Source organism: Phaenicophaeus curvirostris, chromosome 2 (assembly GCF_032191515.1).
Source record: "Phaenicophaeus curvirostris isolate KB17595 chromosome 2, BPBGC_Pcur_1.0, whole genome shotgun sequence".
NCBI classification, from domain to species: Eukaryota; Metazoa; Chordata; class Aves; order Cuculiformes; family Cuculidae; genus Phaenicophaeus; species Phaenicophaeus curvirostris.
This window is the reverse complement of record NC_091393.1, coordinates 62,460,002-62,474,651: the sequence shown is the minus strand read 5'-3', so window position 1 is coordinate 62,474,651 and position 14,650 is coordinate 62,460,002. Positions and strand designations below refer to the sequence as shown.

Sequence of the window (14,650 nt, the reverse complement as noted above, 5' to 3'; positions counted from 1 at the left end):
ACAATCAAACTCTATAAACAGGCTCTCCTATTTACAGGATGAAATGCAAAGACAGATTAGAACTATAAGTATCAAGGGTATTATTCACATTTCCTAGTGTCTCATTTGCACATGCAACACTATATTAATCTTCTAGATGACAACCCTAGCCCTAGGACTTTTTTTCCAGTTCTTTCAGGATTCAAACTCTAAAGACATTTCCAGAAGTAGTTAGTAATCTACACGTAACCTGTCCAAGGCAGATGTCCAGGGCAATAAAGAGCCCTGTCGTGCTCAGCATGGAGAGAAATGAACAAAGCAGTATCTAGACAGACAGCTTCTTCATAAGGAGACAAGAATGAAGGTGGTATTCAGAGGAATGGCTCCCTAGTAAGAACACCTGGGCTAGAAGATGAGCTAAAAAGGAGTTGAGTGAACAGTCTAACTTAGTGGTGAGTACATAAGAAGAGAAAGCAGATTTAGAAAATGTCATGAAATAAAACATATTGTAATACTAATCAGTTGATTACCTTGAGGCTAAAGCAGGTGCAGATAGAAGCAGAAGGCCATAATCCTGAAGTGTTACACAAAAAGTTTTTACTAAATTATACACACCTAACCTAAAAGAGAAAAACTAGAAGTCCCTTGGAATAAGAAGGTATGGTCAAAACAGACAAATACTCAAAAAAAAGCAACAGTGAACACTGGACTTCATGTTGAAGCAGATCTTTTACTGAAGAACCAAACTAGAGAGCAATGAAAGGCAAAATTGTAATTTAATGATGAGGGCAACTAATCACATGGAAAACCTACCCTTCCATGGCAAAAAGTTATGTTATGACCTTGTGAATTTCTTCTTTATGCAGAAGCTCACAAGGCAGGACACATCCAGGAAGATGGCTATAATGTTACTGCTAGACCTGAACTAGTACTGCCCAGTTTTATCTCTGCTGTCTCCTGTTTTCATCTTGGATTATCTAATTTCTAGACAGAGACAGTTACAGAAAAGCAGGAACTAATTTTACCTGCAATTAAAGATAGGGGGCAGGAAGTAGAGGATCGAGGGGATCTCTGCAGAGTGTTTAGCTAGAATTATAAGCCAAGTCATGCATGCATCCAGAACTACTACTTAATACCTAGTTTTAAAAATCCTGATAATATTCATTGGAAGGGGAATTTTTTTAAAAAAGTTAGCTAAATGATATTTTTAAGCTCTGCATCATAAAGATAAACAAAGACAAAGAAAAAGCTGGCTCTTATACACATCCTGACTACAGAAAACACCGAGCAACAACTCATGAAAGAAAAAAATATGAACATTTCCTTTATGGCAGCCACCAAACTGAATGACAACACTAAAAATCAGTGCTGTTACTGTAAATTTTAGCTACATACTTGGTTGCTTAGCAAATAATCAAAATGAAAGGAGTATCCTGATGCAAATCTGTAAAGTTCACTTTTCCTCCCTTGAAAACAAGAGAGGAACATGGAAGTAGATAAGGAAATGAACAAGTGGAGCGAAAAGAGAGCAAATGAAATCCAACAAATTAGCAAAAGCAAGGGTCCTTGAGCATTTTCACTTTTGATGATCTTGATTCCATCCAGAAAGAGAAACGTACCGTGCCCTATTTTTACCCAAACTTCAAAAAAATTCCAGGGAGATGCATGTTCAACATTATTTACCACTGCAGATTTTTAGGTATAAAACTCAACAGCAGACAGACGTTAATACAGCAATTCTTAACACTGCTCTTATCTGGACCTAGTGCAACAGGTTGCCCACTTACCTTCATCTCAGCTGTTTAACAAACATAACATGAATACATTGCCTAACAATAACTGAAATCCTTCATGTGTCGGAATTTTATATCCGGTTAACAAGCAAAATCCCATACATCTTTATTCACCAAAATAGCATCACTCAATACATGTTTTATATGTAAATATTTTTCCTCCCCCCAAAAAAAAAATCAAGATTTACCTAAGTAGTGCTTTACTCAAATACACTCCAAAAAAGGCTTCTATTAGTGTGAAGTTCATTTTGAAAGACAGAGCAAATACACCACTACTTACCAGGAATATCTGCTAAATTTTACTTCATGTAAGTTTATCATAAAATTCAATTTATTCCTTCATATTGTGATTTTTCAATTCTGCCTCCAATCAGAACCACTGATCAAACCCAGAAGTTATTCCTCATGCAGTGCTCTTGATATTACAAAGCAACAATCATTTTTTCCTTCACTTGTAACAAAGCAACTTTTCAAACAAACATAGACACAAAGATAAACTCAGAGTGGTTTCTTATGATCTATATATATCCTTATCACAAGCACCAGTTCATTGTAACTCTGAACACCTTCCAGCTAAGTTTCAGTTTTTCTTACTTTGCTTAGATGCCAAAAGCATTTACAGACAAAAGCAAGATTTTATGAATTATAAAGTGAGGTCTTCCTCAAAAATCTTAGAAGTGTATTCCATTCATTTTGGCTTAACCTTTTTAAAAGAGAAGTAGTTTCGCCAGAAAAAGATCCACACTTGTGCAAACAAAGTAAATCCCTAACATAACCAGAGGACTAGGGGGTTTTTCAACTGAAAAATAAAACTCATAGATGTCATTTTAGGCAGGGAACAGATTTACACATCAGGAAGGAACTCTTAAAGCCAGAATGTTTTAATTTTATGAACCTTATAAGCCACTAGCTTTCATTATGAATATTAAAAGCACGGCATGAAACTTCTTCCAGGAAATATTTTCATGACATGATGCCATCTGTAGATTGCAGTCAAGATCTTAACTCAAACTTCTCAGTGCTCTCTAGATAGCAGTGATTGTGTTTCATTTGTAAAGATGGACTATTTAATCAGTTAAAGGAAAACTGATCTCCAAATGGTCCTTTTGATGCGAAGGAGCAGACCTGTGTCCCTGACATCTACAGCCATTTCAATGCAGAACCAGAACTCAAGAGACTCAGTAGTCAGCAACTAGAAATCGCTCATCTCTAACTAACACATCAGTGTTTTTACCTCCCATTGAACTGTGTCTGTTTAGTGGTAGTAATTACTGAAAAATATTCTACTCACTAAAAAGTGTGGGCACCAGTCCTTGAGGATTACAACACACCTTTCCAGATCACCTAAATATTAGCTTAAACATTTCTTGCAAAGGGAACTTATTTTCCATACCATACATTTAGCAAACTTAAAGATAGTATTTTCAGATTCTTGATATTACCAGCTTCTTGAGATCTACATGGTTTGCAGAGTAGCACAAGTGAAAACTACTGGAAGCTGTGGAATCTGACGTGTGGATAAAGCACAAGTACCACTTAGATAATGTTTCCCTACCTTGCACTTCCACTACTAGTATCACCCATAACAGAATAGGGAGAGTCACTGGTGATCCCAGTCTTGAAACACAAGTGAGCAACCATGCAGATAGGAATCTGCAGGAGCATTAAAAACTAAAAGATTGTGAATTATTATTGCTTTAACTACGTTAAAGAAACAAGCATGTGCAAAAACTTTGAAGACTACAAATTTATGTCAAATATCACTCTTCCGTATGACACTTAATGAACGAGAACCAGGGTCTGAACCCAGTGAATAAGGACAAAAAATGCATCAACTTTAAAATGTCCTGTCATCCAGCCTATCGTGCAACATTTTCTGTAAATAGGTTATTTGCATTTAAAGTCAGTGGAAAGAATCTAAGATATACTGACTAGACCAAAAAAAAAAAACCCAAGCAGCCAAAACACACCAAACAAAAAAAACCTCATCCTAAAGTTATTCCTAATACCTTGTTGTTAAGCCTACACAAGTTGTTTCAGACAAAAAAAAATTATCAGTCACAAAACCCACAGCCATTTAGATGTTAAATACTTCATTAGGAGTTAAAGCAAAGCATGTTATTTCTCTAAGATTTTTTTATTATACCATTCTACTTTTGTTAAGTAAGTGTATTAGATCAGTTTAGTACAGCTCACTCCATCAGAAAACAGAACAACAACAGATCAATGTTTCTGACAATTCCCAAGCCCTTGAGCAATTATAAAAAAACCCCACCTGTTCTAAAAAGTATGTCTCAAAAAATTAAACGCAATTCACATTCCTAACCCACAAACCATGTTCAGCAAAAACAGAGGCTTCTCTTCCTCTTAGGCACAGTTACCAAAGCATACATTAAAGATGAAACCTTATTTTGTCATCAAGATCAACAATAACTATACTGTCTAATTCACATATGGCATCTTAAACAAAGAAATCTTAAATGCTTTCAGGAGGATTTATATTTATTCTACCAGACAGTGATAAACACACTAGTGTACAGTGCCTTTGTATTCCCTACTCTCTCCCCAAACATTCATATGCAATTATTTTACACAATCAATCACTTAATTTCAGTAAGCACCTTCATATGGGGGCAGTGACACACATGAAAATGTATAAACGCAAATCATTTATCTATAAAGCTTCTGATCAACTCTATGCACTTGTTACCAAATTATTAATTCAAACTTACTCCTTTTTGAAAACTTGGGTACTATCATCACCCAAGATTTAAATAAAGATCAAAACATCAATTTATCTCCTGCTGCAAAAGGTCTAAGTCTTTTTTACTGTGTTTCTATACTTGGCTAAAAGAAAGAAAGAAAGGAGGAGGAGGGGGAGCCAACTATTAAAAGCATCCTAAAACTCAGTTAAAACTTGGAACAAAGGCAAGGAGAAAGTGGAACAGAAAGGGAAAACAGATTTAAAGCAAAAGGTTAACATTCTGTTCGATTTTGAATTGTCCTGTTGATTTATCTACACGCAAAAACACGATTCACCTAACGTTTCCCCAAAACATTCAGTATCATCTTTAGACTTGCTCCCTCAACGTTTGAAGTACAGTACAGCTTAGTCAAGTTTAAATTAGTACGAATATTACACAGCTATTTAGCAGAAGTCTGTACCTGGCATCGCTCTTGAAACCACTAGAGTTTAAGTAGCATTAACTAAAGTTTTGAAAAACAGAGCTTTGAGTTTGTTCATTTATAAGCTTCTCACGCCACAAAGCTTCTCTCAGCTACTTTCCAAATAATAAAAAATATAATGCAAACTATTAACAGATTTTGCAGAATAGCAATGAGTGCTAAAATAAGTAAATACCTAACAAAGTTAAAATTATCACCTTGCTCGCAAGCATGAGTTCACCAGTGACTTCAGTGAAAGCATAAGTGAAGATATGAAACCTTCACTCTCAAGAAGTCTTCAATCTTCTTCAAATGGGATACAGAATATCCAACTTTAAGCATGGAACAGAAAGTTCCCTTCATCCCCATTTTGCTGGGGAAAAGTAGCACTGAATGACTTCAACTGTTCATATCACACAATAGGTTAGAAAAAAGCTAGCAACAGAATTCTACAGTATGCCCTACCCAAGGCCCTTGCTTTTGAGTATTGTACAGGCCTTAAGAAATAATTTGTGTCGAAATCTCAAAGAAGCAAATAGACAAGTGGCTCTCTAAGGCCTTAGGACTAGCCTAGTCCATGAAATATTAACAGGAATTCAAAGTGATTCATTTCACGAAGCATTTCGCTGGAAAAAAAAGCCCCACATACTTAAATTTACAAAATTTTTCTCTATATATTCAAAATCAAGTCACATTTTACACTTTCCATTCAAGTCAAGAGAACCCAGGGGCATTAGAGCAACTCTGTGTCACCAAAGCAGCAGATCTTTCAAACAAACACTGAGATACATCAGTAGGTCATGAATGAATATCTTTCACAGTCACTGCCTAAGCTAACTGTCCAAACTCTAGTCAATTTACATTAGATTTCACTCTTCCTCTACTTTTCTGAAATCCTACTATTAAGGAAGTGATTAGCTACTCTGGAAATTCCTACTGTACATAGGAGACGCAAAAGACAAGTCACTTAAACCAGACTGTTTACACTGAAGAAATGCCTGGAGAACCACTGTAAGACATCAAGCCTCAGTATTCTAAACACGATATATACAACCAGAAGCTCCTGGGTGACAGTTTTGCAGTATGGGCACGTGGCAGCTGCAAAGTTACCCCAGTGGGACAATGACCGTATCTGAATGGTTTAAAAATACCTAGCTGCACCAAGCTCAGGCACACACAACCAAAAGCCATAACCAGCTTACTGCATCTTCACAGATGCCAGCCCCTACAATAAGCAACAACAAAGGACTCCCAGCTCTCTAGTTGTCTAGTAAAAGGGCTTTCATTTAAGCTAATAAATAGCACACGTGTGAATGACACCACTATCTGGCTTGAAAATATTGCCAAATTTGGGTCATTTGGTAACGGTGAAAAAGAGTCAACTTTTGTATTTGTATTTACCCAGAAAGAAAATATTACTTGATCTATAAAACTGTTACCTACTATCAGGTTGTTGTAAACGCACCTGAAGGCTTATCAAAATGAGTAGTCTAAAAAACCCAAGACGTTCAATGAGAAATGTACACACACACTTCATTTTTACTCTAAGTAGTTTAACTGAAATAAATGTTATCGTTGACAGTGGTTAAGTATGTTCCTATACAGGTTTATAAGCTTAAACTGTAGAAGCATGGAACTAAAGCAAGTAAAATTACTTCTTTTCATAATAACTATAACGAGGCTAGTAGCTTTTGTGCAAAGTCTAGTTAATTATGACAAATGTGTAAGGCAGATCTAAAAACTGGCAAGATTTGTTAAACTACTTACTAAGAGAACTGCAGAACAATCTGTCATAAACACAAAGAAAACAGGTTGGAGTTAAAATGTTTTGGAAATAGACAAAATGCATTAATCCACCAAAAAATAAGCCACAGACAGTTAGCAGTCAACATGCAGTTCCAGAAAGACTGTGCTATGTTCTCAAACAGAATGGTGAAGGCACCATCAACCCACTTTTTTGAAGAAGCAGCTGTCAGGCAACAGCAGTACTGTTAACACCTAAGCAATACAAGCAAGGAGCTCTAATTACGATAAATATTGCAAGAGGTAGAAAATAATTACGGAAATGCCTCGTACTGGCATTGAAGAAACTGTCTGTAACGAGCAGAACTGAAAACACCCAAGCAATTCTTTCCAAGATATCACAGACCGAATAATCTTAGAACTGCTTTCAAGATTTCTTTTGTGGCAACGCTAACGGCCAGCACCTGGGTGCAGAAACAGAAGCGAGCTCCAAGCCAACGTGATTTCTTCAGAGGCTTCTGTTAATAAACATCCAGGACCGGGGCCAGCCCAAGAGCAAGTGTGAATTTCCTCCTTTTCCCCAGGAACACACACATGACCGGCCTCCACCCTGGGAGCAGGGAGCGGGCTGTCACACACAAACAAGGCTGTAACCTGCCTCCCCAGCCCTTCCCCCTGGCCCCCCCGCGCCTCTTTCAAACCAGACGCACAGCACCAACCAGCCAAAGGGAACATGACAAGGGGCAGCAGTAGGGTGTGGTTTTGACTGCGATTTAATAAAAACACTAAAAACCCGGCCTCTCGCGGCCATCAGAAACACCCTTTTTATTTTTTTTTTTCCACTATCCGCTGTGTTTTTCCGGTGCAAGGCGTGAAACCCGGGACTACGAGCCCTTTGCTCGGCGCTGGAGGCTGGGAGCCCTCGGTCAGGGCGAGCCAAAGGGCTCCGTCCCTTCACGCCCCAGGAGGGGACTGGGCCAGCGGCCCCGGGAGCCGCTCCAGGACAGCAGGTTGCTTCCCAAGCGGCGCCTTCCGCACAAAGCTTAATATTTAAGGAAAAACAAACCAGCGGTAACAAAGGGGAGGAAAAAAAAAAAAAATAAAGCCCCACCAGCAGGGTTCTCAGCCTTTCTCTTCCACTCAGCCGCCTGTTTAAGTCACAAGCAGACAAAAAAGAAAGCCCGTGGGGGGGGCTGGCTTCTCCCTAGCCGCCCTCTTTCGCCACCTCCAGCTCCCAGAGGGCTTTTCCTGCCCCGGAGCCGTCGGTCCCGCAGGGTCGGGAGGGAGGCGAGGAGGAGAAGGATCCGGCCCTGCGCTCCCTTTCTCTCCCCGCGGCCGCTCCAACCTGCCGAGCCCGGAGCCGCCCCGGGGGCGGCGGTGCCCGAGCCCCGGCGTCCGCGGCGGGGGGGGGGGGGTAGGGGTGGGGAGACGGCCGGACACACAGACACGGGGGAAGGGGGGGGGGGTCGCTCACCTCGGTGGGGTCGCTGATCTCGAACAGGTCCAGCCGGTTCGCGTTCCAGTGGTTGATGATGTCGGCGAGTTTGCGCCGCTCCTCCTCCCGGCTGCCGCCGCCCGACATCCTCGCCGAGCCCGGGGAGCCGCGGCCAGGGGTGGGGGGGGGGGGGGTCCCGGCCCGGGGGTGCGCGGCGCCTCGGTTCCGGCTCGGGGGGCGGCTCTGCCGGCACAGGCGCCGCCGCCGCCGCCGCGAAAACGCGAGGAAGGAGAGAAAGAGAAGAAGGCGGGGGAAGGGCGGGGAGGAGAAGGGAGGACGCCCCGAGCTGGCGGCGGCGGCGTCTCCCGGCTCGGCAGCGCCTGCCCGCGCTCCTTCAGCCGAGCGAAGCCGCTCCTGTCGCCGCCTTTCTCCGCCCCGGTCTCGCCCTCCCCTCGCTCTCTCACACACCGTCCCGTGCGCGCCCCCGCCCGGCCGCCCGCCCTGCCCTCCCTCCTGCTTTCCCGCGGCCGGCGCGCGCGAGCGAGAGAGAGCGAGCGAGCGGGAGAGCGCGCTCCCGCCGGCCGCGCGCCTGCGGGGGGCGCCCCCTCCCCTCCCGCTCACCCCGCGCGCGGCGGGGCGGGGCGGGGCCAGGTGCGGCGCCGGGGGGAGCGGGTGGAGGAGCGATGGCGCTGCCGGGGGGGGGGGGGCGGGCACGGCGGCCCCGAGCCCTCCCCCGCCCCGGTGGGAGCGGCAGAGCCCCGGACCCGGAGGCCCGCGCCGCCGCAGGAACAAAGACCGTGCGGGCGGCGCTGCCCTCCCCGCTGCCCGGGTCACGGCCGGAGCGCGGTGCTGCCCGCCCCTCGCCTCCCCTCCGCCCCGGGCAGGCCGGGAGAACGGCTCGGCGGGGCTCTCCCCGCGTCCAGCCGTGCTTATAGGGCGTTTGCAGAGCTCTGCGGGAAAGGAGTTGTCTAAAAAGGGCTGTGCTGGCGGAGATTTCCGCAGCTTGAAATGAGGCTGAGGTGGAGTTAAAGCGTCTGAGATGTTTTAATGGGTTTTAGATACGTAACTTATGTGTGGTTTCTGACAAAACGTGTCTCTCAGAGGCATCGCCCATTGTGTGGACTCTGGAATCCAGTACAGCTCTGGGATTTTGGCTTTGGTTTTTAACCCGCCGAAGTACCTAATCCGTCCTGATGCTTCACCGGTCGCGTTTGTTTCGCACTGGGCATCCTCTGAAACCTTCTCTTCGAGCAGTCGGTCATATATGAACGCAGTTATCCGGTTGTGTGTCTTTCTTGGTTTCTTCAGGTGGTTAAAAAAGGGGAAATACTGTTTCTTTTTAATGTACCTGGCAAAATATAATATCTCAAGTTCCTCTTTGCTGAGGGAGTTCTGAAGAGTGGGTTTTGCTGGTGGAAGTTTTGGTTGGCTAGGTTATTTGAAGAAGGAGATTCCTCAGAGGCCTCGTCTACATTAAGCAATTAAATTACTGTTTTTATCCAGCAGTATAGTTCCTGTGTAAGTACTAGCAGTTCTGGTTTTACAGGTGAAGGTCAGTTATACTTTTGCCCTACATCTGTAATCGTGCAACATTTAGAGCTTTACAAGGACAGAAGAAATCGTGTTTCTTGGATCCCAAACTTGGAGAGGTGTTGAAAGCCCTTCTGAGAGCCCTTGGAGAACTTGGAGCAGTGGGCAAACCCTCAAGTTCTTGTAATATTACAAGCCTAAAACTATACTATATTCCTTTAGAAGTAAAGTGTAGAGAGGAGAAGCAAAAAGAACCAAATATAACTCTTCTTACATAAAAGGAAAAAAATATGCTGGATTTTTCTTCACATCCAGAAAGAGTATGCTGCCAAATAACTTCGGATGTTCTGGCAGTGCCTGCAAAGATCGAGAAACCAAAAATCTGTGTTGCGATAGTCCACATACCAGGGTGATAGCTCTGTGCTGTCACAGATGACATTCCCAGAGGGGTGTGCTGATTCGGATGCTTGACTCTGAATATCGTTGAAATGGGACTGCTCAAGACACAGGATGAGAAAGAGTGGCTGTATTACTTCAAGATTAAGAAGGAGACTTTTAGGTACAGCGTGTGTATAGATGACCATTTTGCTATCACAAGCTCCATGGATAAAATAGGATTTCCTGCAGAAAATAGGCAGTTGCTCTGGGCAAGCTGGCTACCAAAATTAGTTGATTTAATGTTGCTGGCATGCTTGGGTTTTCAAATGCTGAGGAGCACCAGGAATAAAATTATCACCATGCTGGACCCACGTGATGTTTATAATCAGCTGTGAATGTATTTATTTCTATTTTAACTGCAGCTAGTCAGCATTTCTTAACCGTAGCTAGACTCCAGCATGGATACAAACAAATCCCTGAAACAGCGCTGAATTGGAGCAGGCTAATGTTTGGATGTCATTTCTCAGAAACTGCAGATCACTACACTGTATTTCTGTAGTGGCAGGAGCAATGGAAATATTCCTGTTGGTCAGATACCAGCAGTGACCATGCTGCTGATAAGCTCTGCACTGAGCTGGACGGTGCTGAAGCGGTGTTGAAAGAAACCAGGCCCACTTGTACCTGCAGAGCAAGTCGTTGCCATCAATAATCAGACAACAGCAGCCTTAGTAGAGCATTAGAGTTTAAGAAAAATCATAACAGACAGGAATTTAGCTGTCTGAGGGAACCAGCAGGATAGTATGTGTATGAAAATTGTACTATGGGACATAAAGCATTTGTGTACAGGGAGCTAAAGCATGAAATCATAGTGTCCCAGCTCATCTACGGTGGAAAATGAATGCTGCTTCACTTTCAGTCCTTATGTTTTTCATAGGACTATTGTAATGGGAAGCTGCTGTAAAGCCTAGCAATTGACATGATTCCTGTGAACAGTTGTAAAAAGAATTCAGAGATATTTATGAATGAAAAGCATTATACATGTAAAATGTATCATAAACAGGATTGTGCGTTTGAGAGCTCATCAAGGCATCTTCCATCTAAGGTATTGTATAAAGTTACTTAAAATCATTAAATGAAATTTTTCTTTATGAGATTTTTTGTCATTTACGTAATGAGAAGACAGAATCCTTTTGGAGGAGTTTCCATCTTAGCCCAGCAGTCCTGTAGGTCATCCCACTGCAGCCAGTGGCAGAGTTAGATTTACCTCTGTAAATGATTGCATAAGATAGATAAGAAGTAATAGTGTGAGAGAGGCAAAGGAACAGGGAACAAAAACTGCTTTACTTGCAAGTGATAATGAAAAATGTTCTTTTACTTCTTTCCTTACTGAACAATGTTCTTTTCTTTTTAAGGTGCTGAAGATAACTAAGCTACTGTAGGCCATTATTGTGATTGTTTGTTCAGCATACAAAGTATATTATGCATTTTACAGAACAAATAAGATAAATGCCCTTCCTCGTAGAGCTTGCAAGCTAAATTTTATCACAGGTGAGAGCAACAATGAGAAGAGAGATGAGGCAAGGAGGCCTTTGCAATCCTCCCTGTTCCCTGAGACATCAAGAAGTGCGGTGCCTGTGTGGTTACCTGCTGCAAAGGGGTCGTGTCTCTGCAGCTTCTCTCATTAATCATGTTGGTGTGCATCTGTCTCTGGGGGATCTGATGATTATAAGCAAAAAACAACATACAGAATCTCTTTATTTCTGCTCCTTGGCCAGTGCAGTTCATACAGACAGTTCTTTTGCATGGAGAAGGTTTGTGTGAAGGTAGGGTCATGCTTGGCTGGTCTCCTGGCGGCTTGCCAGCTGTCCATATGGTTGCCAGAATGCAGCAGTAATTTTCTGAGGCAGCATGCTTCTGATGTATAGTGCCATCCTGTATAAATCAGCACACTATTGGAAGTAATTAATTCATAGGTATGATTGAAATTACAGAAGTAACCCATCTCCTGGCTTCACAAGTGTGCATATGTTTCTAGAGCAAAGGTATTGGAGCTGTAATTTTGCATCACACAGTGCAAAAGCCTAGTTTAGAGCAACATTAACATTGCAAACCTGGGTCATCAAACTGCAGTCCTTACATAGACAACACACCCACTCAGGTAAATAAATTAGCCGGAATAAGTATTGCAGCTTTGAATGCTATAAACACACATGAGTCAGGAAAGGGAAAAGAAGTTTTTCGTTGCACCATCATCTCACCCGTGTGAATTGCGTGCACTGTGTACGTGAAAGCATCAATTGCATAGCCTAATTGGTAAACAAACACGATACATGTAGGCTACGTGGGCAAATTCATGCCACGTGAAAAATCTTCACTGTATGTTTAGATTCCACTTTTCTTACTGTATGAATGTAGAAACTTATATTTAATAACCTTGACCTCTTTAAAAAGTAAGTGGGGGGGGTGAAGTTGAGGGGAAAACAGGGCAAATATGGCAAGTTATGTAATTGGTTTTTGGAAATCTTAAGGTTTTCAATTCAATTATCCTTGCTCTATTTTTAGGGTGAGTGAAGCACAAAACTATATAAATGGCAAGTATCTTAATAAACGTATCTTACTTTTCATTTATATATGAATGAATTTCAAAAACTATCAAGAAAATCCCCTTAAGGAAGGTGCTTGATTTTTGTTATGCTTAGGAGATCTTTCAAAGTAATTAATTGGTAAATGCTTATATTTGTATTAATAAACTAAACAGTATGAGAGCCTTTCTCTAGCCTTACAGCCAACTGACCCAGCCTGGCCACCTCCGTGGTTTTAACTTGTTTTAGATCTAAACAGGATGGCTTTGTGCAAACTGCCTGCTGGAGTGGTCCCTAGCACATGCTGACTCCTTGTCTGTGCGCAGGAGTTGTTTGGTGAGCCACCCAGTTCATAGCTGGACCATGCTCAGTTTAACTTTCAGATGATTAGTAACAAAGGAGTGGATCTGGGTGCTGAGATCATCCAGTGGTCCATTTAGCAGTGGGGACAGGGCCTGGAAGCTGTTTTTATGCAGCTGGCTTCAAGGCATGTTTGTCTGCCTGGACAGGGTGCTCAGACCTACTTGTATTTGTAGATTCAGAGCACGCACGGTTTCCATCCTGTCTTTACCGAAGTGCGCTCTTTGATCCATGTTCAACAAGGTGGATGAGAGTTTTGACTGTCCTGCAGCATATGGGCATTTGTGTGGACTTCAGCGAGATGTATGTTTGTCTTCGGGTGAGCAGCTCTTGGAAATCGGAAGCACATGGGAAGAGGGTCAGGTCACAGTTAGAGGTTTGCAGTTGATGTCAGCCTAATGCTGGAATCCTTGATTCATTCTCAGATGAATACTGAATGCTTCTCTGGAAAACACTTTTTATCCAGGAAGTACTGCTCTCAACATAGAGATATTGAGAAATTTAATAGTTGGTGTACACATTAGATTTTCAGATGATCTCTCCTGGCCTTATCCCATATAATTTAAAATGCAGTCAGTTAAAACAAAGTTCAGAGCTGCTGCACGTACCACAAAAGCTTTCTGATAGCTTTTATTTTTAATCATGGATCTCTAAAGTATTTTTTCCCAAACCGCTTTGTTGTGAAAGAAGATGAGAAATTGGCCAACTATAAGAAGGGAAAGGAAGAAATGGAGGCTTTGTAGAATCATCAAGTAGACAGTGTAAATACACTGACATCCACTGTCTCTAGAAGTTCAGCTAATCTCTCTGTGTTACACAGCATTATTTGTAAAAATGGTGAAGGTGCTTGGATGGAAGTTACGTATTTCTCTTAAATTAAGGGTAGCTCTCCAATCAGTGGTCCAAACTGAGCCATTAGTTACAGCTATGGGTAATCGTGTCAAGGCTTTTTAAGCAAGATGTCATGGGTGTTTGGTCTTGTAATTAACCCACTGCCATTGGCCACCAATTCTCTCCACCCTGTAATTACATGACTAAAAAAATAATGCCATTTAGAGCATATATTGTATAGAAAATTAAAAGAGCATTCATTTTAATCTGTTTTCACACACAATGGTTATAACTCATACATACATTTCATGTATGAGCAGAAGTTGTTTGGACACATCTGAGCAGTTTTTGTTAGAAAGTTGGATTTGGAAGCAAACTAAGTCAGCATGCCATTGGCTTTTTTAAAACCAATCTGAAAGTACTGAAAGCGAAAGTATTTTCGCTTAAAAATATTTTTCCACTGAGCTAAGACTATAATGGATATTCAATTATTTACTCCAACAATTGCTGTTCTTATAAATCATATAACATGCTGAAGTCCTGTATGTGGAGAACTTTAGCCTCAAAAAACCCCAAGCCTTCAGGAAGCTTGAAAACATAGATGTAACCCTATGAAATTAAAGTTCCTGCTCAGCAAAAAAACCACCAGTCTGTCCCTTGGTGATATTTCCTTAGTAATGTTTCTGTGTTCTTGAAGTCTTGGCCAGAACAAGTGTAGCATAGATATGGGGTTTGTATGTAGGAGTGAAAAGCAACAGAAAGCATCAGGACACCCCACTGAAGAAACCTGCAGTGGAATATACTGTGTCTAACCTGAATTGTCTAAAAATTGAACCAAGAGGGTGAGTGTAGAC

General features: G+C 42.1%; 1 protein-coding gene across 25 annotated transcripts in view; it reads right to left on the bottom strand.

The window, feature by feature from the left end:
• AFDN (afadin, adherens junction formation factor) overlaps positions 1-8,348 on the bottom strand; it is a 121,515-nt gene extending 113,167 nt beyond the window's left edge. For 15 of the 25 annotated variants that reach the window (XM_069852211.1, XM_069852224.1, XM_069852233.1 and 12 more), the window contains exon 1: positions 8,155-8,346. In XM_069852211.1, the coding sequence (XP_069708312.1) occupies positions 8,155-8,262 (108 nt within the window). In that variant the 5' untranslated portion in view covers positions 8,263-8,346. Of the gene's footprint in view, positions 1-8,154 lie in introns of all 25 variants that reach the window. The other 10 variants (XM_069852225.1, XM_069852236.1, XM_069852230.1 and 7 more) reach the window with 3 other exon arrangements.
• Positions 8,349-14,650: the final 6,302 nt, after the last annotated feature.